Here is a 25,729-nt window from a genome sequence, read left to right as displayed (position 1 = left end):
TTGTCTCTGGGACCCGGGTGTGCTCGCCCTTCCGCAGTGCTGGTCGTGCGGGCTCGCTAGCCACGTGGTGTATGCAGGTCCCTGCGTTTCCTCACTTCGCAGTACCGGTGCTCGAGGAGACGTGGCCTGAAGCAGCCCTGCTGGAGCTGGACAGAACTCTGCCTGAATGTGCAGAGGTGTCTTCAGAGGCTGAAATCAGCAGTCACATCTGTGAAAGCTTTTTCATGAGCCCAGAAAATTCACTGGAGTGTGAGCAGCCAGTTAGGAGGATTTACCGGAGCCTGGGCCTGGCAGTGGACGGCCTCCTGGAGCTGGCTCTGGACTCCAGCAGGCAGGTGAGACGTGGCTCTGTGCATCATCCGTCTAAACAGGTCTGTGACTCTGACTTAACTCCTGTTAGTGTTCCTTGTTTTTTGAGAGGGACAACGGGTCGGACAAGTGGGTGGATGGAATGGTTTGATGATCTGCAGTTGATGGAGGAGGGTCCTGCAGCCCCCAGGTGCTCTGCCGGGCACCGTACACGCAGGGCTAGCAGGAACATTATCACTCTTCCCGGTGGATCCGGCTTCTCGTGTTCACTCCTCCTCTGGGCGTTGGGGGACAGAAACTCCATTCTGGGTGCGACCCACCTTCCCCACTTGTCTTTTTGATCTTCTGTCAGTACCAACCGTACTCTGTGTCTTTACTAAGCGGGAGTCTTTTCTGAACCAGAATTTCTGAGGTTGTGGGATCGCCGTGCACAGAGAAGAGCTGAGCGTCTGGTAGATCGTGCGGTTGGGCCTCTCGCTTCCACTCTGCTTTTACCTCCTGCACCGTTTTAGTTTTGGGATTGTCACTAGAAAAGGGAATTGTTTGTGTGAATCTTTTAGAGCATTTTAGACAATTAGGAAAGACATTAAATATGAATGCGTGAGAAGCAGAATAGCAATTTCCCCCCCATTCAGCCCAATTAGAAACTAAACATTTTTAGCCAAGACATTGCCATTCACATCCCAGAAATACTTAAGCAAGTTTTCCCTACTTGGTGAGAGTGTGAGAAGAGGCAGCTTAGGGCTGTTTTCAAGGGAAAACCAGTAGATTCCCTCAGAGGCTGGTCTGGGGGTGCAGTGAATATGAGGGAGGCCCAGGCTAGGTGGCCAGGTGTCTGTTGGCACAGCTGGGCACAGGTATTTGGATCCAGAGGTTAGTGTGGGCCCTCCAGGCTGGAGCTGGCCTGGGAGCCTCAGAGGGCACAGGAGGGCATGTCTGCCAGGGGAGGAAGGGGAGATGGGGACCCAGGGCTGAGTCATGAGTGGGCGGCATCCAGGGAGGCCCAGAGGGATGTCAGGGAGGGAGGATGGGTCTGCAGGTGGTGAAGACGTGTCAGATCTTCCCACTGTGGTGACCAGCCCAAGGAGAACTTCCTCCCAGCCCGCCCACCCCAGGCCTCCCCATCTCTTCCTCCACCTGTGGAGCACCAAGTGGTCGTTCCTGCCCAGGTTCTAGGCTCTCGACGGACGGTTTTGTGATCTTTGCATATACATTCTCCTTAGCTTTATTGTACAGACATGTGGTAGCAGTAGTTCACGAACATGTGAATTTTCTATGTAGTATTGTATGTGTCTGTGCAGAATTTTTCCTTCTTTTTTTTTTTAAGTTTATTTTGAGAGAGAGAGAGGAGGGGAGGGGTAGAGAGAGAGGGAGAGAGAGAATCCTGCAGGCTCTGTACTATCCGTGCAGAGCGTGACGTGGGGCTCAGTCCCACCAACCTGTGAGATCATGACCTGAGCTGGGTTCAAGAGGCAGATGCTTAACCCACTGAGCCACCCAGGCTCCCCTGGAATTTTACTTTATTGAAAATTGTTGAATGAGTAGGTTTATTTAATAATTGACTTAATATTGAACGTCAGAATGGTTTCTTCCGGAATATTTGTATTCTACTTCTACACAAGTGGAACTCTGTTGACGTTAGCTTTATATCGAAGTGCAATTCTGGTTTTCAAATGTGTTTTAACAGCTGGAGGAAGCACGTCGGATTCATTCTCGTTTTGAGAAAGAATTTAGCTGTAAGAACGAGGAAACGGCGCAGGTCGTTAGGAAGCACCAGGAGTTACTGGAGCGCCTGGACGAGGAGAACGCGGCCCGGACGCGGCTGACGCTGGAGCTGCACCAGGCGCGGGGTGAGCGCCAGCCGCGGGGGGAGGGTCTGCAGGGGCGCACCGGCCAGAGGCACGTGGGACGGGGAAGCATTAACGGAAGCGTTCAAAGCAAAACGTAAAACCAAAATAAGACAGATGGCGTGAGGCCTCGGGGACTTTGCTCACAAAAGCCGTTGCGCGTGCAGGCTCTTCGCGGGAGCCAGGGCTGTGGCAGCGGGTAGGGCCCAGGCGGGGTGGCTCTTCTCTCCGCACTTAACCTCTGCCGCATCCCAGGCTCGCGGCCTCGGAGCGCTGCCTTACGTGGCGAGAAGGGAACGTCGGTCCTGCCCCAAGAGGTGACATTTGTGACCCCCATGTTTATGGTGTCTGGTGCTTACGTGCTAGACACGCGGCATGAGGGGTGTGCGCGGGCGTGTGGTGGGGGTGTCTTGTACATGGCTGCTCTCGGGCTGTCACCTTGTCCGGTGACTCCTGCACGTGCTGGGTGCGCTGGCCTGGTGCCATCCATCTGGGAACAGGACCCCGGGCGTGACCACTCCGCTCTCATATCCCACGGCTGACATCTCGCTGGGGCTGGGATGCCCATGTCCGGCCCGTCTGCTCCTTTTGCTTCTCCAGCAAGCCCTTGGCAACGGGTCTCTCCCCGTCTCCTCAGGTCTCATCGAAGGGTTCAAGGTGGAGCAGGCCAGCTTGCAAGAGGCGCTGGGCCAGAAGGAGACAGCCGAGCAGGGCCTCGCCGTTGAGCTGGAGAGCCTGAGACGGCAGCTGGAGCGGGCGACCCAGCAGCAGGCAGAGCTGAGGGAGGAGAACTCCGTCCTGTGGACCCAAAAGGAGGCCTTGGCCGCAGAAGCAGGAGAGAGAGAAGATGGTAAGAAATGCTGGTTCCGCGGCCGGAGATGGGAGCTGCAGAGGGTGGGAGCAGGGGCCGCTCTCACTCACCAAGGGCCTTGGAAAGAAGGCAGGGGCCCTGGTCAGGGTGGCTGGTGCAGCATCCTCTGTGTCGCTGCTCCATTAGAGAGGTGGCCCCTCGAGTTCTTACAGCAGTGTGAGGCCAGAATTGCCTCTGGCAAACAGGAGGCCACTGAAATGTCACCAGCCTGTTTGAGGTAAATAGCCATGGCAGTGGGAAATCACGGGCCACTCAAAATTTTTACTTAAGACTTTAAAAAAAGTGCCTAACGTTAATCTTAAATAGGAAAACGTAGTTTTAACAAAAGTTCATTGTGATTTCAGATTATTAGAGGTTTTATGTTTTAAATATTTAACACGTGAACAGTCAAAATGGAAGGCGTCCAGGTCATTGAGTCCGTAGGCAGCGGTGTCCTCAGGAGCAGACGTGTAAGAATCAGCTCTGTGTGGGTTCAGCCTTCCCCAGAACCATGTGTCTCACACCCTCGCCCATCAGGCACTCCCAGTGTCCCTGTGCCTCCTGTGCCACCGGCCCATCTCTGGGTTTGTGGCTTTCAGACAGCTTATGGGCGCACAAGTCTGCTTTGTGGTACAGCCTTGACCAATTCAGGAAACTCTTTACTCTTCCCCAATTTTTGTTTGTTTCAAATTTTTATTTAAGCTCTAGTTAACATAAATGGTAAAATAGGTCTCAGGAGTAGAATTCAGTGATTCATCACTTATACGTATGACACCCAGTGCTCATCCCAGCAAGTGCCCCCCTGGCCCACCTCTCACCCACCCACCTGCCTCCATCAAGCCTCAGTTTGTTCTCTGTTGTTGAGAGTCTCTTGGGGTTTGTTGCCCTTTCTTCTCTTTTTCCCTCCATTCCCCTATGTTCATCTGTTTTGTTTCTTATATTCCTCATATGAGTGAAATCATATGGTATTTGTCTTTCTCTGACAGACGTATTTCGCTTAGCATAACGCACTCTACTTCTATCCACGTGGGTGCAAATGGCGAGATTTCATTCTTTTTGATTGCCAAGTAATATTCCATCATATATACACACCACATCTTCTGTATCCATTCATCTGTTGATGGACATTTGGGCTCTTTCTATAGTGTAGCTGTTGTCCATAGTGCTGCTATAACCATCAGGTCTTTTGTTTTTTTCTTTTTTTTTTTTTTTTTTTAAGTAGACTTCATGCCCAGTATGCAGCCCAGCATGGGGCTTGAACTCATGACCGTGAGATCAAGACCTGAGCTGAGATCACGAGTTGGGTGCTTAACCAACTGAGCCATCCAGGCGCCCCTAAATATCGGGTCTTTTCCCCAATTTTTAATTCTTTTTGATTTCCTTCATTAATAAACAATCAGCTTTGGGGCGCCTGGGTGGCTTGGTCGGTTAAGCGTCCGACTTCGGCTCAGGTCACGATCTCACGGTCCGTGAGTTCGAGCCCCGCGTTGGGCTCTGTGCCGACAGCTCAGAGCCTGGAGCCTGTTTCAGATTCTGTGTCTCCCTCTCTCTGTGACCCTCCCCCGTTCATGCTCTGTCTCTCTCTGTCTCAAAAATAAATAAACGTTAAAAAAATAAATAAATAAATAAATAAACAATCAGCTTTTGGGATTACTAATCATTGCCACTTTCTTTGTCCTCCACTTAATTGGTTTTGGGCCTTGTCTTACTTCTTCTTTGTCCTGTGCGCCCTCCTGGGCAGGTGCTTGGCTCGTGTCTGCCAAGGCTCACGTGCTGCTGAGGTGTGGGTCTGGCGGGCCTGTGGCTTCTTTGGGCAGAGCGAGTTGTGAGTGGCCTTGGCTTCCACCCACATGGGATGTTTCAGAAGGTCTGTGTGTAATCATTCCAGACCTCATCTTCTTGCTTGACTTGCTATTGGTGACATCAATCTGCTTATATGTACCTGTCCCTTTTCTGACTTTTGATGTAAATTTTTGATATCGAAACCTTAGTCTGGCTTTGTTTTATCTCTTATATGTCATTTTCACCCTTTATTTTCAATCTCTTTACACCTTTAATTGTGTCTTGTGGATCTCCTACTAATGACTTCTGCAGAGCTAATCTGGGGTGTCTTGTGTGCACTGTGCCCACAGCCGCGGGGTCCACCTCTGCTCCTCTGGTGCTTGTCACCACACTTCCCATGTCTCTCTGGGTGGAAGGGGCCTACCTCTGCTGGTTGTGAAGCTGTGCATCCGCTTCTTCTGTGTTTGCTCCTTCCTCATTCAGGCCGGTGTCCTGTGTCCCCTAACACTGACCTGTCCTGTTCTCTCCTGGTTCTGTCCTTGCGCCTGGCCGTGCTGTTCTCAGGCAAGGCTCCATTCACATGTGGGAGGATGTGTGCAAGTGGGCAGGTGTGTGAGCAAGCATGTGAGTGTGGGTGTCTACCTGTGAGCATGTGTGAGCATGAGTGTGGGTCTGAGGACTTGTCAGTTATTATTTTTTTAAACACATTTTCTTCTGTCTTGGAACTTCTCATGGGCTGCGCTTCCCAGTGGGACAGACCTTCCTAGTGCAGGGCCCCTTCCACCCGTTCTCAGGTGTTACTGCCCCGGCCTGCGTGTATGTGGGGCGGCTAGGCCCGTGCCCCATCCATCAAGATTGAGCTTACCACCGTGAGCATGGTGGTAAGCTCTAGGGTGTTGGGACTTCAGGGCTGGGGCCTGTGGGAGACACAGACAAGTGGGACCAGCTGAGTGACCATGTAGCCCTGTGCTGGGGGACAGCCTTGTCCTCGCTGCCTGAGGCCTGAGTGGCCCTGCCTCCGTGAGGTCCATCCCCAGACGCTCTGCCACGCCTGGGCCTGGCCCTTCCCACACGTCTTCCGGCACCTCTGTGTCTCTGGTCACCCCCTCGGACAGGCCTGGCCTCCTGTGTGCGGCCACAGCTTCCAGAGCCCCGGTGCTCATTGGCAGAAGAGTGGGGCCAGTCTCTGCTCCTTCCCTTTGTCACCAGTGAAGTGTTGTACTTCCTGTGCAGCTGGGGTCATCTTACATCGTCAGCCCCGCCCCCACTCGCATGTCTTACGGTGACCTCTGGTCCTTCCATTCACCCAGCTGCAGGATTCTGTGCTTCTGTGTGGGGACTCGCGCATGTGTAAGTTGTGTGAAATGCTGCCCACCAGCACAACGCACACCTCCTGACCTTCTCTGACTGTGGGCTCCCCCAGGTGTGGCCCAGGGTGTGGCCACTTGGTCCTGACTCTGCTTTGGGTCCTCGTGAATGTTGACCAACTTTCCAAGAGTTCTTGGAGGTCCTGGCGCCACGTGGCGAAATTCAGCTCTGCCTCGCCTCTTGGCGTGGTGTCTTGTGGGTGTGAGGGGGGTCTCGTGGCTGCTTTCAGGGCGATGCCATCTGTCCCACGGGGGCTTTTTTGTCTCCTCTAGAAGTCGGCGCCAGGGTGCCTGGCTGGCTCAGTGGGTTAAGCATCTGACTCTTGATTTCAGCGCAGGTCATGATCTCATGGTTGGGAAGACTGAGCCATACATTGGGCTCTGCGCTGACCGTGTGGAGCCTGCTTGGCATTTCTCTCCGTATCTCTCCACCCCTCCCCGACCTGACTCACACTCATGCGCGCGTTGTCTTTCTCTCTCAAGATAAGTGAATAAACATTAATAAATAAGCAAATAGAAGTCGGTGTCAAGCTGTTGGGCAACCAGGACGCGCTGCAGCTCCAGGGCACCGGTCTGCCCGGGCTGCTGTCACAGGAGGCGTGGACGGGCTGCAGACAACAGGCACTGGCCGCCCACAGCCCTGGGGGGTGGGGTCCCCGATGAAGGCGCCGGCACGCCGCCTTCTGATGAACACCAGCCTCTGCACTGTGTCCTCACTTTTGGGAGGAGCGGGCCGCTCTCTGGGGTCTCTCTTAGAGAGGCTCAGATCCCATTCGTGAGGGAGGCTCAGCACATGGATATTGGGGAGGGGGGGTCACAGACGTTGAGACAATCGTCACGGTGCTACAGAAAAGCGCAAGTGTCAGAGACTGTCCAGGAACGCAGACACTCCCTGGAACCCTGTTGTCTGACTTCGTGTTTCCACCCTGAAAACGCTGTGTGTTTTCATTCATAGGCATTCCTGTTACCATAGCACATGAGGACTCAGGTTTGTAAAAACAAGCAAGTGGCTGCCGTGTGATATGCATTGTGTCTGCACCAGATTTCCCCAATTTTTTACCAAAGAAGAAAACTACTTCAAAGCTTTTGTGGCAAACTGTTAACAACAACAACAAAAAGCCAACTTTAATCTTTAGTATTGATAACATGAAAATGGGCGAGCATTTCTGCTGCGGCGTGTGCTGCTTGGGCGGGGCCGGGGGGGTGGTGGCCCTGGAGGCCCCGGTGGGTGTCCGTGGAGGGGCTCGGGGACCTGAGTGGAGCTTCTGTGCTGGCCCGACTTTGTAGGTGGCCCTCAGCGTGGCCCGAACGACCACAGGACACCTTCCTTGCGGTGCCACTTGCACGGAGGCCACGTGTGCTGGGCCGCCCTTTCTGCGGCACGTGGCTCTGAGGGTGGTGCTGTCTGGGTGCATGACCGGGCAGCACTGCCCCCAGGGGTGCGGATGTCGGTGTTCTAACTGCATGTTTAAGGCGAATTTATCATAATTGCTGAGTCATTCGCATGAAGTGGTGACGGTAGTTTGCCATAAAAGATTGACAAATTTTTATAAAACAACATGAGTTTTGAAAGCATCAAAATGTAAGTGAAAACTATTGAAATTAAAATTCAGTTTAGAGATGGTTTGAACACTTCAGGATTCGTCAGAGGCGAGCCTCCTTTTTTTATAGGTGCTTACTAATTTCCAGTTTCTACTTGGACTGTGGCCTTATCATCCAGTTGATTTTAGATTGGCTTTGATTTCCTGATGGCTGGACCCTGTCCCTCTGAGACACGGCCCGGCCCTGCACGCATACTGAGCATGTTTACAGTGAACATCTGGGCGTGTGTTCCCTCTGATGGAGGTTTTAAGTTACATTTTATTTTTCCATATCGGAGAGTATACATAAAGGAATAATTCCTGGAAAATTAGCTGATACGTCTTTTGGGAATACCAAGATATATTCTTTCAGTCTTCAAAATGTTTTATTTTAGCCAATCTTAATTTAAAAAAATTTTTTAGCATTTATTTATTTTTGAGACAGAGAGAGACAGAGCATGAACAGGGGAGGGGCAGAGAGAGAGGGAGACACAGAATCCGAAGCAGGCTCCAGGCTCGGAGCCGTCGGCACAGAGCCCGACGTGGGGCTCGAACTCACGGACCGCGAGATCATGACCTGAGCCGAAGTCGGCCACTTAACCGACTGAGCCACCCAGGCGCCCTAGCCAATCTTAATTTAAAAGGCAGTTTTTTTGGTTTGTTTTTGCAGAAGTACTTGACTTTATTTTCTCCAGGTATCTGGCTAAATACGGGCTCACACTGGCTTGCAGAGTGCGTGTCCCCTCCCCGGCCGTGGCTGTGTCCCCCTGTTTCCGTGGGGTGGGGTCTGGGAGCCTCAGGGGACGCTGTGCCCCCGGCCCCTGGCCAGGCTCTGGTCTGGGGCTGCCGGGAAGGCTGGACGTGGGGTGGGCTCTCTCCTGGGATGTCCCTGCTGTGCGGGGACGCTGCCGAGCACATTTTGTTACCGCTCTGGCCCACGTACCCGCCCCGAGCTATGGAGCTTGTGTCCCTGTTTTCTCTGCACTCGCAGCTCTTCGTAGGGAGGTGGAGTGTCTAACCCAGGAGCAGCTGGAGGCCAGGAAGCAGTCTGAGAAAGACCGCGCAGTTCTGCTCTCGCAGATGAAGGTGTTCGAGGCCGAGCTGGAGGAACAGCTCTCTCGGCATGAAGCGTGTGCCAAGCAGGCTGAGGAGCTCTCGGCGCTGAGGCAGCAGCTGGCGGCTCTGGACAAGCATCTGCGGAGCCAGCGCCAGTTCATGGACGTAAGCACCTGGGCTAGGTTGTCTCTGTGGCCCCGGAGTCATCCTCATAGCGTGAGGTCCCACGACACAACGTTGGGTTCACGTGCGGCCAGACTGTTGTGGTCCCGTCGCTGCTTGGTGCTCATCTCGGGGGTTGTCGACGTTTGTGATGTGCGACTGAGGGGCCCCCTCATGGGCATGGCCTGGGGGCCTCCATCAGCCCAGGCTGCAGGCCCTGCGTGCCCAGCACCCGGGAGGCGCCTGTAGCTCCCCCAGTTGGGCCCAAGCCGTTTGCTTTCTGTGACGTTCCTCCCGTCCACGTTCACAGGCCTCCCCGCCTTGCACCTGCAGGGCCGTCCCTCTGCATTTCGCTGTGGTTCACAAAGTGCCCGTGACTCAGAGCCCATTCCTTGGGTAGTGACATGCGTGCGGAAGGGAAGTGCTGGCCGCAGCAGTCCGCGTCTGAGCAGGCTGCCCCCTCCCCCGACCTCGTGCAGCCCCCTCCCCTTCGGCGGCGGGAGGTGGGTGCAGCCAGGGGAAGCTGTGTCCCGCCAGCGTCTGTGAGCTGTCCCAGCAGACCGCCTTTCTCGACAGGAGCAGGCTGTCGAGCGGGAACACGAGCGGGAGGAGTTTCAGCGGGAGATCCAGAGGCTGGAGGAGCAGCTCCGACAGGCGGCCCGGCCACGGGGCCCATGCGTCCGCGATGTAAGTCAGCCCGTCACACGCTGTACCCGTGGGGTAGCCATCCTCTGCGATGCTTTGAAGTTTTACCTTTCGGTTTCCTTGTCTGCCTTCCATGTACCTGACGACGACCACAGGAGCGGCTGGATGAGGAGGTACGGCGTGTTGCCCTCCCACCGCGTGACCCGTGGGGCGGGGGAGGCCAGGGGCCCTCTGGCACGTGGGCTCGTTGCTTGCTTGTTTCTCTTGCTTCCTTTTGCTTGGAGCCCGACTTGCCTGCTTCCTTCTGCCTGGCATGGCTGCAGCTGATTTGCCTCTTCTTTTAAAGCATCACACATATTTTGAGATGATCGTGGATTCATTTTCAGCTGTAAGCAGTAAGACAGACGTCCCGTGCACCCTTCACCCACTTCCCTGGGGTGATGCCCACAGAGGTCGAGCCGGGAGCACAGCCAGGACACGGATGTGGGGTCCCCTCCCACCCACTAGCCCGTCCTCTGTGTTAGTTGTGTCGTGTCTGCAGTTGCACAAACAGACAAGCAGTTTGTGCCCGTGTGAGACTGACCTCCTTCACTCGGCCTGGCTCTCTGGACCCTGCCCAGGGTGCTGCTGTGCCCAGAGTCCTTTCCTTGTATTGCCGAATAGCTTTTCCTTCCCTACTAACAAGATTAACTTTGTTTTCCTAACAGATCTTGTGTTATATTAATATTTTTCTACATCTTTATTGAGAGAACACCCGCATTACAATTTTCTGTCTCACTAGGCTCCTGGGTGTAGTCTCCGTGTAGACCACTCGTCGGGATCAGTGTTTCCTCAGTTGTGTTGTGTGCTTTCTTATTTGGAAGATGGCTGTTTTAACTATTGTATTTCTCAAGCAATTTCTTTGTTTTAGGTTGGATTGCTACAAGAAAAGTTGAGAGAGAAATCAGATGGGTTTGATGAACTGGTTATAAAGAAAGAATTGGCAGACAGACAAGTGTTAATCCAGGAACAGGAAATTAAACGTCTCCAGGAGACAAATGCCAGCTGCCGAAGAGAAGCGACTGAACTGCGAGAAGAACTGGAGAAGCAGAGAAACACCGTGAAAGCGCTGCAGCAGGTAGCGGCCCTTGTCGTGTGGAGGCTCTGTGGGGTCTCGGTCGGGGCTGTCGGCGGGGCACCTTCCACCTGTGCCGCTGTGCCCGCACCGTGCCGGGAGGACCGGGGGTTGGCAGATCCCTAGCGGGCCGTGCCGGAGTCCACTGCGGCCTCATTTCCTCCAAGGGGGTGTCCCCTCGTGTCTCACTGGCTGCCAGCCAACCCTCTGCTGCCTACACTTCACTGCTTCCGGTCTCTTGACAGTTGTTTGGGGCCGGGGGGGTGGGTGGCCCGCACAGCCAACATCCAGTTCTCGGCAGACCCTGGTGGGAGGTCGTGTAACTCAGACACCGTCCACCTGGAGGTGGCGTCAGCCCCCACAGGAGAGGGGCTCAGTCCCACGAGACTGCCCCCTCAGGGGCCGTTGGCAAGTCCTGTTGTACAGATGGAGGTTCCTGCGAGCCCCTCCTTGGGTTCGGTTAATTTGCTAGAGTGGCTCAGCGCTCTCCGGGAAACCGTTCACTCACTAGATCACCAGTGTGTTGAGGAAGGGTGCAACTCAGGAACAGCCAGATGAGGAGACACAGAGGGCAAGGCGCGGGGAGAGGGTCAGGAGAGTCCGTGCCCTCTCTGGGTGCACTGCCATCGGGAGCGTGCGTCTGTGGCACAGACATCGTCCTTTGTGTCTGAAGTTGAGGTCGAGGCGGACGCCCTCTGATTGCCAGGCGTCCGACCCAGCCACCCGGCCCTCCTCTCCAGCTGTTAGTCGCAGGAGTTGAGCTTGTGACTTTCATGTATTTCATGTCACCAGAGGTTAGACGCTTACTGGAAAAGTGGGGATTGGTGAGAAACCTTACTTTACAGTCGTTAGTTTGATCCTGTGACAAGTCCAGCTTCAAGGAGAGGAGAGTTTTTGTCAGGTGTGTTTGGTTGTCGAAAATGCAGACGCCAACAGTTAACTGAGGTCAGGGGTCTTCCCGAGGACGAGGACCTGGGCGGTTACTGTCTCGGGAGGGGCGCCCAGCACAAGAGGGGAGCCCTGCCCCTACTCTGGCCTCTTCTGTGCTGCCCGGGGACAGCTCGGCTCACGGCGGCTGCATCAGTCCCTGCACCCTCCCCCCTCTGCTCCTGCTGCACCTGTCTCTCTTCCCTCCCTCCTCCCTCTGACCTCTTCCCTCCTCCCTCTGCTCCACCTATCTCTCCTCCCTCCGTCCTCCCTCTTCCCCCTGTACTTCTTCCTCCCTCTCATCTCTTCCCTCTGTACTTCTTCCCCCTCTCACTCTTCCCTCCTCCCTTCCTTCCTGTCCACCCATCCCTCCTTCCTCCTCCCTCCTCCCTCCTCCCTCCACCCTTTACTCCTGCCCAGTCCATCTCTCCTTCCTCCCCTCTTTTCTCCTCCATACTCCCTGCTCCCTCTCCCCTCCATCCCTGCTCTATCCGTCCCTCCTCTCCATTCTTCCTTCACTCCTGCCATCTCTCTTCTCTCTGTCCCTGCTCCCTCCCTCTTCCTGCTTCCCTCCCTTGCCCCTCTATCTTTTCTCCCTCCTCCATCTTTCCTCATCCCTCCTCCATCTTTCCTCATCCCTCCTCTCTTCCCTCAGCAAACATTTACTGAGCATATTAGATACTATAGGTATAAAAAATGCCCCTTTTCCCTTCCACAAAGATGTAACTTTTTGTCCACTTAACTTATTGTGACTCTTTTGTCCATATTAAATGCCCTTTGAAAATTTTTAATGAGACATTAGTGTTCATCTTACAGATGTGCGGTGCCCTGATGAGCCATCGCCCTGTTTGTTGGCAAGTTCTTTGCAGTTTTCTTCTGAATAGCCAACAGTCTAGAGACCATTTTTGGGTCTTCCTGAATAATTACTAAGGATGAATTTATTGCAGTGACCTCGCTGGCACACACATTGGCTCTCTGTTTGGGGTCACATCCTTCACCAAGCAGATCTGTGCTCTGGAGCACAGCCGGTCTATAGATTGTGTGTCGGGTGCGTGCAGGGGCGCACAGGTATGTGCAGTTGTGTGCACGTGAGCTCCAGGAAGAGCTGAGGACACCATGCACTCAGATCACAGTTTGAGGCCCCCAGTTCCTGAAGTACTTGCCTAAAGTAAATCTTCTTTTATTCTTAAACAGGATAAAGAGGCATTACAGGAGCAGTGTGGAGTGGTGTCCACGCTGCAGTCTAAACTCGATGAGGGCAGTTGCCCCACACCTCCTGCAGGCACTTGTCCTGAGAGCCCAGAAGTCCAATTAGAGGCAGTACAGACAGCGCTCCGGCAGCGGGAGAGTGAGGCAAGTGTGGGGGGCCGTGGGGGACTCCCCTCTGCTCAGGGCTGCTGGTGGCCTTCACTGCCCTTCTGTGTGGAGGGGCAGGACACCCAAATGATGCAGGAAGGGGTCTGTGTCTACTGTATATAACAGCTTGGTGTGGGCTATAAAATATCAGTAGCTCTTTTTTGCCGTGTACTTAAATCTTTTAATTTGTAGCTTTCATAATTATTAAGTGAACTAGAATGTTAGGTACTTTTTAATATTCTCTCTTATTTTAATGAAAGGTTTTAGACTTGAAAGAACAGTTAGGAAAGATTAAGGACGACTTAGTCAGCAAGCGCGATGAAGGGCCGCACCTGAACGTGAAGCTGGACACACAGAGCAGCCGTGCCTCCGTCAGCCTGCGAGAACTGCAAGAGGAGAATGCTCGCTTGAAGGTGAGCCGGGCAGGCCTGCCCAGACACCAGGCTCCACGTCTGTGCCCGTGCCACCACCTGCCCAGGGACCACCAGCCCCGGGTGCCAGACACTGTGGGCTCCGAGGGTAGTCCTCTGCTGCAGGGGTTTCAGGAGATGCCTGCCTTCTGCTCCTAGGTCTGAGCCGGGGTGGCTCTAGAAGGTGTGCAGGGGGCAGAGCCCAGGGCCACCTGGACCCCGTGCCTCCTGCACCAGCCTCTGGGTCTGGTGTGCGTCTTGAGAGCCAGTCTTGTAGAGGATGCTTGTTGGAGCTCAGCGGCAGCAGGGGCACACTTGTCTGACAGTAGAAGCTGTCAAGAGAAAATAAATGTTCACCATTTACCTATTTGGGTCATTATAGACACCCCGTTCTCGGAGAGGTGATTTTTAGTTGTTAACCCTTCCTATGAGCAGGACGAAGAAAAATACTTTTATTTTATTTTTTTTTATTTTCTTTCTTTCTTTCTTTCTTTCTTTCTTTCTTTCTTTCTTTGAAGACATTCTGTTTTCAAATCTTCTAATGCCTTAGTGTAATCATGCTTCTGAGGAGACTCAGGGTGTAAAGGAAGCAGCCTTGTGATGTATTGCGTACAGAGCCCTTGCCTGTGGCACCCCCGGTCGCTGTTGGGTGCGTGACCCTCACAGGCAGTGTCACATGATGCTGGTGACAACAGGGTTTGAGGCCAATCGCAGGCATCAGGCGTCCTTCAGTGGGAAACATACAGAAAACCACTTTTGGATTGAATGCTAGCATTTACACTCATGGGTTTATTAGGGTACCGCACGTCTGCCAGGTCAGGGGACTGCTTCCCATAGTCACATTTTATTGGCGTCGCTGTGATTATTTCCACAGGCATTTCTGCAGAACAAAGAAAAGGAGATCATGTGTGTGAGCGAGCAGCTCGAGGCTCAGCTGGCCGGGATGGGAAGGGGCGCGCTCAGTGAGGTAGGCCTTTCCCGGCACCCCTAGAACCAACATACCCCTCGGGGGCGAGTGTGCCGGGGGTGGGTGGCACCAGGCCTTGTCAGCTCTGCGGTGTCCCGCCTGGAAAGGGACCACTTCCCCCAGAATGGGGAGTACTCCACACGTTGCAGGAGACCAGGTGTGCGTGCTCTTGGCCCAAGTGTCCACCCTTGTTCTCAGTTCGTGGCCCACGCGGTCTTCCCTCTTTGGGCTCCGGGTGCCCCTCTGTGGCCTGCCTGCTCCAGCCGTGCTGCGTCCCAGAGGGCTCATCTCCGATTTAGTGCTTGACTCTTTAAAGCCACCTGCATGTGCTGGGTTTATATTTATGTATGTGTATATAATATATATATTTTTTTACATTTATCTACTTATTTTGAGAGAGTGAGCAAGCAAGGAAGGGTCAGAGAGAGAGGGAGAGAATCCCAGGCAGGCAGCACACTGTCAGCATGGAGCCCGTCATGGGGCTCAAACCCACGAGATCATGACCTGAGCCAAAGTCAAGAGTCGGGTGCTTAACCGACTGAGCCACACAGGCTCCCTAGGTTTATATTTCAGGTTTTCCGTTTGTGTTGTGATTGTGGCTGGTCTGTAGCACCTGCCTTTTCATGTCTGGGTGTTTAGAGTGAATAAGCCCACGTCGTGTGCCGTCAGAATCACCCTTGAAACTCCCTTCGGGTGTCTGAGGGGAGACGAGAGTCTGCATGGCGCCCAGCACAGGGGGCACGCAGGCCGGCGGTGAGGGTCGCACCTCACCAGGGCCTACCTCTGCCAGCCGTACAGTTCACGGTGCAGATTTCAGCATGGTGGATGCGTGTGTGATGGATAGCTCATATTCTCTAAACCAAAACCAAAAATTAACTCGTTTTCTTTTGTTTTCAGTATTGGCCAGATTTGCGTTTGAGTTTAAAGGAATTAAATGGCACTAGTGAAACCAAGAATTGTTGTGAAACCCTCAGTTTTCAGGAAGTGAACATTGGACTATAAGAAATTGGCTGGAGATGGTAAACTGGAGCACGAATGGCTTAGTCACTAGAATGGAGTTTGGAGCTGTATTGACAAAGATCTCAATCTGATTTTCCACCTGGCAAGATAGTTAACACCTACGTTTCAATTGTCTTATCTTCAAAGTAGCAATAATAACATTTCTTACCTTAAAACCTTGAGGGTGACATTAACCAGCATGAGTGGAAGCATTCTCCAAGGTCCAGGGGGGCACAGCGCTAGGCTCGGAGCAGTCGTGGCGGCAGTGACGGCCCCATGCATGCACCTGGCTCGGTCCTGCTCTTCAGTGTTGCCAGTCCTCAAGCCTGATTTTCTTCATTTGTTTGTCTTCTAGTGTTAGAACCATGCCTAAAACCTAAAATCTCCCTTCAGTGAAACCAAGCAGATCGACGTTACTTGAATATTAAAAAAATACACGTTAAGGGTGGTGACGTTAGCGTGGAGGTGCCACGGAGAGGCAGCCAGGGAAGCTCTCTCTGCCCATCGCGGTGATGGCACAGAGTGAGAGGAAGTGTCCAAACAAGAGGCAAAGTGGCCACCGCGGGTGTCCCTTCCCAAGCACTTTGGTAACCCTGATGCGGTGGGAGTGCAGCTTTCGGGTGTTTTCAGGTATTAAAGGTCATTTGTTAATTTCGTGCCACAGCTCAAAGTCGCTCCTGAACCTCAGATTAAAGGAGGGAAATTCTGAAGGTGGAACGTTTCATTCGCCTCTGAACGTGCTTCTTCCTCAGGTTCCCTGTGACGGAAACTCAGAGATCGAGGAGCTTAGGTCCGTCATCGAGAATCTGCGAGAGAACCAGCAGCGACTGCAGAAAGACAAGGCAGAGGAGATGGAGCAGCTCCATGAAGTCATCGAGAGGCTGCAGAGGGAGCTCTCCCTCGGCGGCCCTGCGCCTCTCGGGGCCCAGGTCAGCGAGCTGCCCGGCGACCCTGCGGCCAGCGCCGAGGCGCTGGTGGCGACGGGGCCCGCGGGCCGGCTGCTCTCGGAGCAGGAGCGCCGGCTCGGCCAGGCCCTGGAGGCCCTGCAGCGGCGCCTGCAGGCCGCTGAGGAGGCCGCCGCGCGGAAGCTGGCCGAGCTGGAGCACAGCGCAGCCCTCAGGGAGGCTGAGGTCCAGGGCATGGCCTCCCAGATCCGAGCCCTCGAAGCTGCCCTAGAAGCAAAGGAAGCGAAGATTGCAGAAAGGGATTTAGAAATCGATGCTCTGAAGCAGCAGAAACTGGCCCACTCCGCCGAGCCGGAGACCATCCTGTCCGCCTTCGCCCGCTTCCGCCGGTCCCTGGAACAGCAGCCCCTGACCGCTGAGGATGAGCCCCCAGAGCTTCAGCGGCTCCGAGCGCAGTGCGTCCGCCTCAGCCGCCAGCTCCAGGTGCTGAACCAACGGTTCCTGAGGTGCCAGAAGGAGCTGGACAAGCAGCAGGCGCGAGGGGCCCACCTGCACCCTCGTGCAGAGGGCAGCTCCCAGGGACGAGGCCCCGGGGGCGAAGAGGCCTCTGATGACAAAGCGTCAGGGCAGGACGTGGGCACAGCCCCTAACAGCCGTGTCGGAGACCCACAGGTGGGCCTTGTTCCTTCCTGGTCCGCAGAAGGGACAGCCTCTGTGCATAGGGAGCCGGGGCTGGGGTGCGCCGGGGGAGCAGGCACACGGTGGTACCAGGGAGCTTTGGGAGATCAGGCACACAGTGGTACAGGGGTGCGTTGGGGGAGCGGGGGCACACACGAGGGTACAGGGGCATGCTGGGGTGGGGGGGAGCGGGGCACACACGGGGGAGCCAGGGAGCACTTGGCGCCTGCAAGAGGCCCTGACCCAGACCACAGAGCACTGTGGCTAGACCAGGGATGGTTGGATGTTCTGTCCAGGAGGACCTACTGTTCCTCCTCCTTTCTCTTTAAGTCAATGACTGTCCTTCGTGTGCCAGGCAGCGGGGGATAGAGTTCCCACAGGGTGGCTTCTGGTGCTGTAGAGAGAGGAATCTGAAGCTCGTGGCTCCTGGGTGCATTTAAAGTCCCTAGAACCTCAGGTCAGAACATGTGTACACAGTGGAACCTGGGGCTGCCCTATTTCTTATACTTTTAAACTTCGTATCTTTGAGAGTAATTGAAGGTTTTCAAAGCCCTGTGATAGGGAACATTAAATGATGCAGAGATGGCTTTGTTTTAAGAGGCTCCTTGGATTTTCCTCTGTGGATTCTATTCAGTTGCTTTGTTGTTGTTGTTGTTAAGTTTATTTATTTTGAGAGAGTGCAAGCAGGAGAGAGACAGAGAGAGGGAGGGAGAGAGAGAGAGAGAGAGAGAGAGAGGGAGAGAGAGAGAGAGAGAGAGAGAGGTCCTCAAGCAGGCTCCATGCTCAGTGCAGACCCCGACCCGGGGCTCAATCCCACAAACCGTGATGTCACGAGTCGGGTGCTCAGCCGACTGAGCCACCCTGGCACCCCTCAGTTGCTCTAATTTTTAACACTCCTCTCCTGTGTAAAACTTTTTAAGTTCATTTCAGTCTGGTCCTGAGAACTCCAGACTCTCTGCCTGCTGCCTCCTGCCATCTGCAGCTTGCGTGGAGCAGCTCCCGGTGGCCCATGTGTTGTGGGGTTTCCTGGCTGGTGCCCGTGTCACGGCGAGCATGTCCTGGCCTGCTGTGGCAGGGAGCAGGCCGTGTGTGCAGTGCTCACCTCTGGTCTCCTGTCCTTCGTGATTTAGGAGACGGGGACTTGCTGATGCCACCTGTGGACCTTCCCTCGGGGCCCTGCTGGCCAACATGCAGGCTCCAGAGCTCCGGGAAGTCCCAGGCAGCCCGACGACTGTGCTCAGCGTGCGTCGTTCTTCCTGGTGCTTTTAGCTCCACCTTCACGAGCGTCACCCTTGTTTTCTCTGCTTATTGCAGAGTGCAGTTAACGGTGATCTGCAGCCTGCCAAAGCCCCGGTGACGCCAGACCACCCAGGTCCACACAGACAAGACCGCGTGATGTCTGTGCTCGCGGCCTGCCAGAAGCAGCTGGAGTCTGAGCTGCTCTTGGTGAAGAGTGAAATGCACTTGAGCATGGACGACCGTGGCAAAGTGCCGGGAAGGATGAAGGTACCTGGGCACACAGCACGTGGTGCTGAGCGGGCATAGACCAATGTTACATGGATGGCAGCTCTATTGTGTTCTTGGAGTGGTCTGTCCACATCTGTTTTGAAGTTTCCTACATGTTTTTTTTTTTTTTTTTAGGTATTCTCTAGAAATGCACATTTCCCATGGTCTAGCCTATGAAAAATGAGCAGTTACTTCTCCCTTAGTGATAGCAGTAGGATTTAACTGGACTCTAAGGTCTGTCCCTAGGGTTTTCTGTGTGAGGACAGCTGCTCTGTGGCTCAAGGCCTTTATCACCAGTGTTACTTTGAAAGCTCACATTTATTTTTTTGAACCTCAGGGGTTTTCCCTGCATATTTTGACTTTATGCTCCTGGCAGAGAAGAGCATAGTAATCTGGAACGCAGCAGTTTGAGCACTCTCGTCACCAGGGCAGAAACAACACGAGAGCTGACTTCTCTTTCCTGGGCTGGGGGCTGCACATTGGCCCATCAAGTGTTACAGGGTCGAGGTGTTCCGAAAATCAAAAGTGGCTGGTTTAAAGGTTTTCCTAAGGGCAGTGGCAGAGCGTGCTTAGACCCTGGCTCTTGAGCCTGCCAGTGTAGACGTTGCACAGTTCGGCAGGATGTTCCAGCTCTGCTTTTCCGGGAACTCTCCTGTGGCGTGCCAGCTACACCGCATCCCTGTTGTAAAGTCTGCAGGTTCTGAATCGTGCAGGTGTAGGCCCAGGGACTTCCGGCCAGGCCCACACACCCGTGCCTGCAGTTTTGATCGAAGATGCCTAAATCTGGTTTTATATGTTCATCAAATCCCCACAGGAAGTTTAATTCTGTTTGGAGAGGACTTGTTCTCTAACTCTGTGTAGCAAACATATCTCCATGCCCTTTTGATAAGAACATTTGTTTGAATTTTTAAGAGATAGGTCAACCCCATGATTATGCTCTGGTTGCAAAATTCTTGGAAGTTACACATGGACAAGGAAATGCCAAATTCATTCCATAAATCACTATTTTATATTTTTCTTTTTTTGTTTTAGGTTTTTATTCAAGTAATCTCTACACCCAGTGTAGGACTTGAACTCATGATCTTGACATCAAGAGTCACATTCTCTTCTGGGGCAACTGGGTGGTTAAGCACCACCGGTTAGGCATCCAGCTTCAGCTCAGGTCATGATCTCGAGGTTCGAGGGTTCAGTCCCTGCGTCGGGCTCTGTGCTATCAGCTCAGAGCCTGGAACCTGCTTCAAATTTTGTGCCTCCCTCTATGTCTCTGCCCCTACACCCTTGCGTGTGTGTGCACTCTCTCTCTCTTTCAAAAATAGATAAACATTAAAAAAAAAAAAAAGTCACATTTTCTTCTGACTGAGCCAGTCAGGTGCCCCACAATTCTATATTTTTCAGTGTTTGCATGTAGAAGTTTCCAGACCTTATTTTCCTCAAAAAAGAAATGCTTATGTCCTCAGTAAATTACCCCAGAAATAGGTTATGACTGTGTGTGTGTGTGTGTGTGTGTGTGTGTGTGTGTGTGTGTGTGGTAAAATACATATAATGTAAGAGTTACAGATAACAGTCATTTTTTTAAGACTTTTTTTTTTTTTTTTTTTTTAAGTAATCTCTCCACCCAGCATGGGGCTAGATCTCACAACCCTGAGTTCAGCAGTCACACACTCCACTGACTCAACCAGCCAGGCACCCCACATCTTAACCATTTTTAAATGTACAGTTCAGTGATCCTGCATACACATTAGTGAGGTTGTGTAACTAACTATCCACTTTCATACCTGTTGTCATTTTGTAAAACTGAAACTCTGTACCCATTAAACAGTAAGTCCCCATTATCCTCACTTCCCATCCCCTGGCAACCACTGACTCTGTCTCTGATTTTGTTTATTCTAAATATTTCGTGGTGGGTCGTATAGTCTTTGTCTTATTGTGACTGGTTTATTTCAGTTAGCTTAGTGTCCTTGCAGTTCACCCCTATTGTAGCATGTGTCAGAATTTCTTTCTGTCTTAAGGCCGAATCATAGTCCATTTATATATATGCCACGTGTTGCTCATTCATTCACAGTCAGTGGGCACTTAGGTTGCTTCCACATTTTAGCCATTGTGAAAAATGCTGCTGTGAACATTGTGTATAAATCTCTCTTTGAGACCCTGCTCTTGGTTCTTCTGGATATATATCCAGAAGTGAAATTGCTGGATCATATGGTAGTTCCATTTTTAATTTTTTGAGGAATCTCCATACTGTTTTCCATGGTGGCTGCATCATTTTACCTTCCCACCAAGAGTGCAAGAGGGTTGCAAGTTCTCCACGTCCTTGCCACGTTTGTTATGTTACGTTGTGTTGTGTTGTGTTGTGTTGTGTTGTGTGTGTGTGTCTTTATAGTAGCCCACCTAATGGGTGTGAGGTTGTATCTCGTGTTGTTTTTCTTTTTAATTTTTAATTTTAATTCCAGTATAGTTAACATATAGTGTTCTGTTAGTTTCAAGTGTATCATTATAGTTTTTATTTGCTTTCCTCTAATGATTAGTGATAGTGGACATCTTTTCATTTGCTTGTTGCCCATTTGTGTATCTTCTTTGAAGTAAAACCTATTCAAGTTCTTTGCTCATTTTATTTTTTTTTTAGAGGAGCCCCCCCCCCCTTTTTTTTAAGCTTATGTATTTTTGAGAGAGTGTGAGCAAGGGAGGAACAGAGAGAGAGGGGGGGAGACAAAAGATCTAAAGCAGGCTCCACACTGAGAGCACAGAGCCTGACGCAGGGCTCAAACTCAGTGAGCTGTGAGATCATGACCTGAGCCGCAGTTGGGACACTTAACCGACTGAGCCACCCAGGCGCCCCTCTTTGCTCATTTTAAAGTCAGGTTGGTTTTTTTGTTGTTGTTGAGTTTTAGGAGTTCTCTGTGTATTCTGGATATTAATCCCTTATCAGGTGTAGGATTCACAAATATTTTCTCATATCCTGTGCACTGCCTGTTTACGCTGGATGGTGTCTTTTGAGGCACAAATTTTTAAAATTTTCTGAAGTTTAGTTTGTCTTTTCTCTTGTTGCCCATGCCTTTTGTGTCATTTCCAAGAAATCATTGCCAAATCTAATGTTGAGAACCTTTTGTCCTGTGTTTTCTTCGGAAGCTTTATAGTTTCAGGTTTTATGTTTTAGTCATTGATCTATCTTGGGTTAATTTTTGTATGTGATGTTAGTTAACAATCCAACTTCATTCTTTTGCATGTATGTGGGCACCCAGTATTCCCAGTACCATTTGCTTGATAAGACTGTCTTTTCCCTAGTGAATGGTCTTGGCATCCTTGTAAAAAATCACCTGACCATGTATGTAAGGATATACATCTGGGCTCTCTATTCCATTGGTCTATATGTCTGTTTTTATACCAGTACCACACCGTTTTGAGTACTGTAGCTTGATTATGAGTTTTGAAATTAAGTAGTTATAAGCCCTTCAGCTTTGTTGTTTTTCAAGATTATTTCGACTCTTTGGGTCCTTTAAGATCCCACATGAATTTTAGGTTGGGTTTTTCTATTTCTGCAAAAAGTGAATTTTGATAGAGATTGTATTGAATGTGTAGATTGTTGGTTCGTATTGACATTTTAACAGTATTAGGTCTTTCAATCCATAAACATGAAACGTGTTCTCAGTTGTCTTCCTTAATATCTTTCAGCAATATATTGTAGTTTCATTGTACAAAACTTTCATCTCTTTAGTTCAGTGAATTCTTAATTAGTTTCTTCTTTTTTGTTGCTATTATAAATTGTTTTCTTAATTTCCTATCCGGATTGTTCATTGTTCATGTATAGAAATGTAACTGATTTTTGGATGTTGACTTTATATATCCTGTGACTGTGCTGAATTGATTTATTAATTCTAACAGGGCTTTTTTTTTGTAGAATCTTTGTTTTCTATTTATGATCATATTATCTTGGAACATACAGTATTACTCGTTCCTTTCCAATTTGGACACCTTTTATTTCTTTTTCTTGCCTAATTACTCTGGCTAGAACATCCAGTACTGTGTTGAAGAGAAGTGGTGAAAGCGGGCATTCTTGCCTTATTCCTGATTGTAGAGGAAAGTCTTTCAGTCCAATACCATTGAGTATGATGTATGGTGTGTCTTTTTCACATATGGTTTTTTATTATGTTAAAGTAGTTTCTAGTATGTTGAATGTCTTTATCGTGAAATGCATCTTCTGTCAAATGCATTTTGTCAAATGCATTTTCTGCGTCAGTTGAAACGATCATGTGATATTTTTCTCCTTCATTTTGTTAACGTAGTGTATTACATAGATTGGTTTTCTTATGTTAAACTATACTTCCATTCCAGGAGTAAGTGCCACTTGGTTACACTGTATAATGTTTTTAATATGGTGTTGGATTCTATTTGCTAGTCTTTTAGGATTTTTGCATCAATGTTCATAAGGGAAATTGGTATGTAGTTTTGTTTTTGTAGTGTCTTTTTCTGTCTTTAGTATCAAGATAACGTTGGCCTTGTACAGGGAGTCAGGAGCAGTTCTCTTTGTTTCTGTCATACAAAGGACAATGTAGAGAATTAGTATATAATATAATATCCTCCTTAAATATATTATATATAATATCCTCCTTAAATATGTGATAGAATCTACCAGGAAACCCATTTGGGTTCTTCATTTTTTTGGAAAAGTTTGAGAAGGATTGATATTCTGTCTTAAATGTTTGATAGAATTCACTAGTAAAATCATCAGGTGCAGGGCTTTGTTTTGTTGGGAGATTTTATTTACTTTTTATTCTCCTTTGTCTCTTAGAACCTTTCTTGGTTTAAGTTTATTTTGTCTGATGTTAATATAACCATCCTGTTCTCTTTTGGTTCCTGTTTGTACAAAATAACCTTTTCTGTCCTTTTACTTTCAACCTATTTGTGTCTTTGGGTGTAAAGTGAGCTTCTCATAGCCAGCATATGGTTGGATCATGTGTTTTTATCCATTCTGCTGTTCTTTTTGATTGGAGAGATTCATTTACATTTGAAGTAATTACTGATAAGGAGTCACATGCTTTTTTCATTTTGCTGTATGTTTTCTATATGCCTTACAGCTTTTTTTTTTTTTGTCCCTGATCTCCTGCATTATCGTATTCTCTTGTGTTCAGTTGATATTTTATAGTGAAATGTTCAAATTCCTTTCTCATTTCTCTTTGTGTATATTCTATAGCTGTTTTCTTTGTGGTTATGTTAGCGATTACATTTAGCATCCAGCATTATAACACTCTGGCTTGAATTTATACCAGCTTAACTTTAATCACATATAAAAGCTCTTGTTCCTGGGGCACCTGGGTGGCTCAGTTGGTTAAGCGTCCCGACTTTGGCTCAGGTCATGATCTCGCAGTCCGTGAGTTCGAGCCCCACATTGGGCTCTGTGCTGACAGCTCAGAGCCTGGAGCCTGCTTCAGATTCTGTGTCTCCCTCTCTCTCTGACCCTCCCCCGTTCATGCTCTCTCTCTCTCTCTCTCTCTCTGTCTCAAAAATAAGTAAATGTTAAAAAAAAAATTTTAAAGCTCTGTTCCTTTATAGCTCTGTCCCTACTCCTTTTGGTTTTTGGTGTCACAAGTACATTTTTATACCTGTGTGCCTCAAAACAAACTAATGATTGGGGTTTTTTAATTTTTATTTATTTTTTAACTTTTTTTTTTTTTAATTTTTTTTTTTAACGTTTATTTTTGAGACAGAGAGAGACAGAGCATGAACGGGGGAGGGTCAGAGAGAGGGAGACACAGAATCTGAAACAGGCTCCAGGCTCTGAGCTGTCAGCACAAAGCCCAATGCGGGGCTCGAACTCACGGACCGCGAGATCATGACCTGAGCCGAAGTCGGCCGCTCAATCAACTGAGCCACCCAGGTGCCCCATCATTTATTTATTTTTGAGAGACAGAGCACAAGTGGGGGAGGGGCAGAGAGAGAGGGAGACACAGAATCCGAAGCAGACTCCAGGCTCTGAGCTGTTAGCATAGAGCCTGATGTGGGGCTTGAATCCAGGAACCATGAGATCATGACCTGAGCCGAAGTCAGACTCTCAACAGACTGAGGCGCCCAGGCGCCAATTTTTATTTTTATTTTATTTTTTAATTTTTGTACCCCTAAGTTTTAATTTTTAATTTTTATTTTAGAGAGAGAGCATGTGTGAGCTGGGGGAGAAGGTTAGAAGGAGAGGGAGAGAGAAAGAGAAGGGAAGGGAAAGAAAATCTCAAGCAGGCTCTGCCTGATGCGGGGCTCAATCCCACGACCCTGGGATCATGACCTGAGACAAAATCAAGAGTCGGACGCTCAACTGACTGAGCCACCCAGGCACCTCCTAATGATTTTTTTTTAAATCCATTAATCTCTGAAGTTATATAGAAAAAATGTGGAATTACAGACTAAAGCTAACAATAACACTAACTTTTAAACTGACAATTTTTTTAAAAAATGTCTCTTATTATGTATTTATTTAAAGTTTACATATTTTTTAGCAGGAGCGAGAGCATGCACGTGCATGAGCTGGGGAGGGGTAGAGAGAGAATTCCAAGCAGGATCTGTGCCGTCAGAGCTGAACCCAACATGGGGCTCAATCTCATGAACTGAACTGTGAGATCATGACCTGAAATCAAGAGTTGGACACTTAACCAACTGACCCACTCAGGCGCCCCATAAAAAACATGTATTTTTTAAATCGTGATGAAAGCACAATGTGGAGTTGCAAAGCACTATTACAATAGAACAAACGTTTTTAGAAATTCAAGTATAATTAACGTACAGTGTTCTATCAGTTTCGGGTGTACAAAATGGTAGACTAGCTTTTATTATATTATGCATGCACTTACCTTTACTGAGATCTTTATTTTGCCACATGACTTTGAGTTACTGTCTAGTGACCTTTTATTTCACTCTGTAGCACTCCCTGGAGCATTTCTTGCAGTGCAGGTGTAGTGGTCACAAACTTCTTTAGCTTTTATTTATCTGGGACTATGTTAATTTCTTCCCCACTCTTAAATGACAGTTTTGCTTCATATTGAGTTGACAGATATTCTTTTAGCGCTTGAATATATTGATGCAGTGTCCTCTGGTCTCCAAACTTTATGACGGGAAATCTGTTGGTGATGTTTTCGAGGGTACTTGTGTGTGACAAGTCATTTCTCTCTGCTTTCAAGATTCTCTGTTAGTGCTCTGTTAGTATAGTGTTGATTATAATATGTTTTGGTATGTGTCTCTTTGAGTTCATCATATTTGGGGTTTGTTGAGTTTCTTGGATGTTTATAT

The 25,729-nt window shown here is 50.0% G+C and overlaps 1 protein-coding gene across 6 annotated transcripts in view; it reads left to right on the top strand.

Moving 5' to 3' along the window:
* The window catches only part of PCNT (pericentrin), a 132,692-nt gene that overhangs the window by 73,006 nt on the left and 33,957 nt on the right, over positions 1 to 25,729 (top strand). For 5 of the 6 annotated variants that reach the window (XM_042955532.1, XM_042955533.1, XM_042955530.1 and 2 more), the window contains 12 exons: positions 103 to 335; positions 1,997 to 2,159; positions 2,794 to 3,006; positions 8,727 to 8,956; positions 9,530 to 9,640; positions 9,754 to 9,771; positions 10,509 to 10,715; positions 12,834 to 12,992; positions 13,256 to 13,408; positions 14,280 to 14,372; positions 16,124 to 16,948; positions 18,269 to 18,460. In XM_042955532.1, coding sequence (XP_042811466.1) covers positions 103 to 335; positions 1,997 to 2,159; positions 2,794 to 3,006; positions 8,727 to 8,956; positions 9,530 to 9,640; positions 9,754 to 9,771; positions 10,509 to 10,715; positions 12,834 to 12,992; positions 13,256 to 13,408; positions 14,280 to 14,372; positions 16,124 to 16,948; positions 18,269 to 18,460 — 2,597 coding nt within the window. The remainder of the gene's footprint in view (positions 1 to 102; positions 336 to 1,996; positions 2,160 to 2,793; positions 3,007 to 8,726; positions 8,957 to 9,529; positions 9,641 to 9,753; positions 9,772 to 10,508; positions 10,716 to 12,833; positions 12,993 to 13,255; positions 13,409 to 14,279; positions 14,373 to 16,123; positions 16,949 to 18,268; positions 18,461 to 25,729) is intronic. The other variant, XM_042955531.1, reaches the window with a different exon arrangement.

The sequence above is a fragment of the Panthera leo genome, chromosome C2 (genome assembly GCF_018350215.1).
Source record: "Panthera leo isolate Ple1 chromosome C2, P.leo_Ple1_pat1.1, whole genome shotgun sequence".
NCBI lineage: Eukaryota > Metazoa > Chordata > Mammalia > Carnivora > Felidae > Panthera > Panthera leo.
The sequence above is the reverse complement of the archived record's forward strand: the minus strand, read 5'-3'. Positions and strand labels throughout refer to the sequence as shown.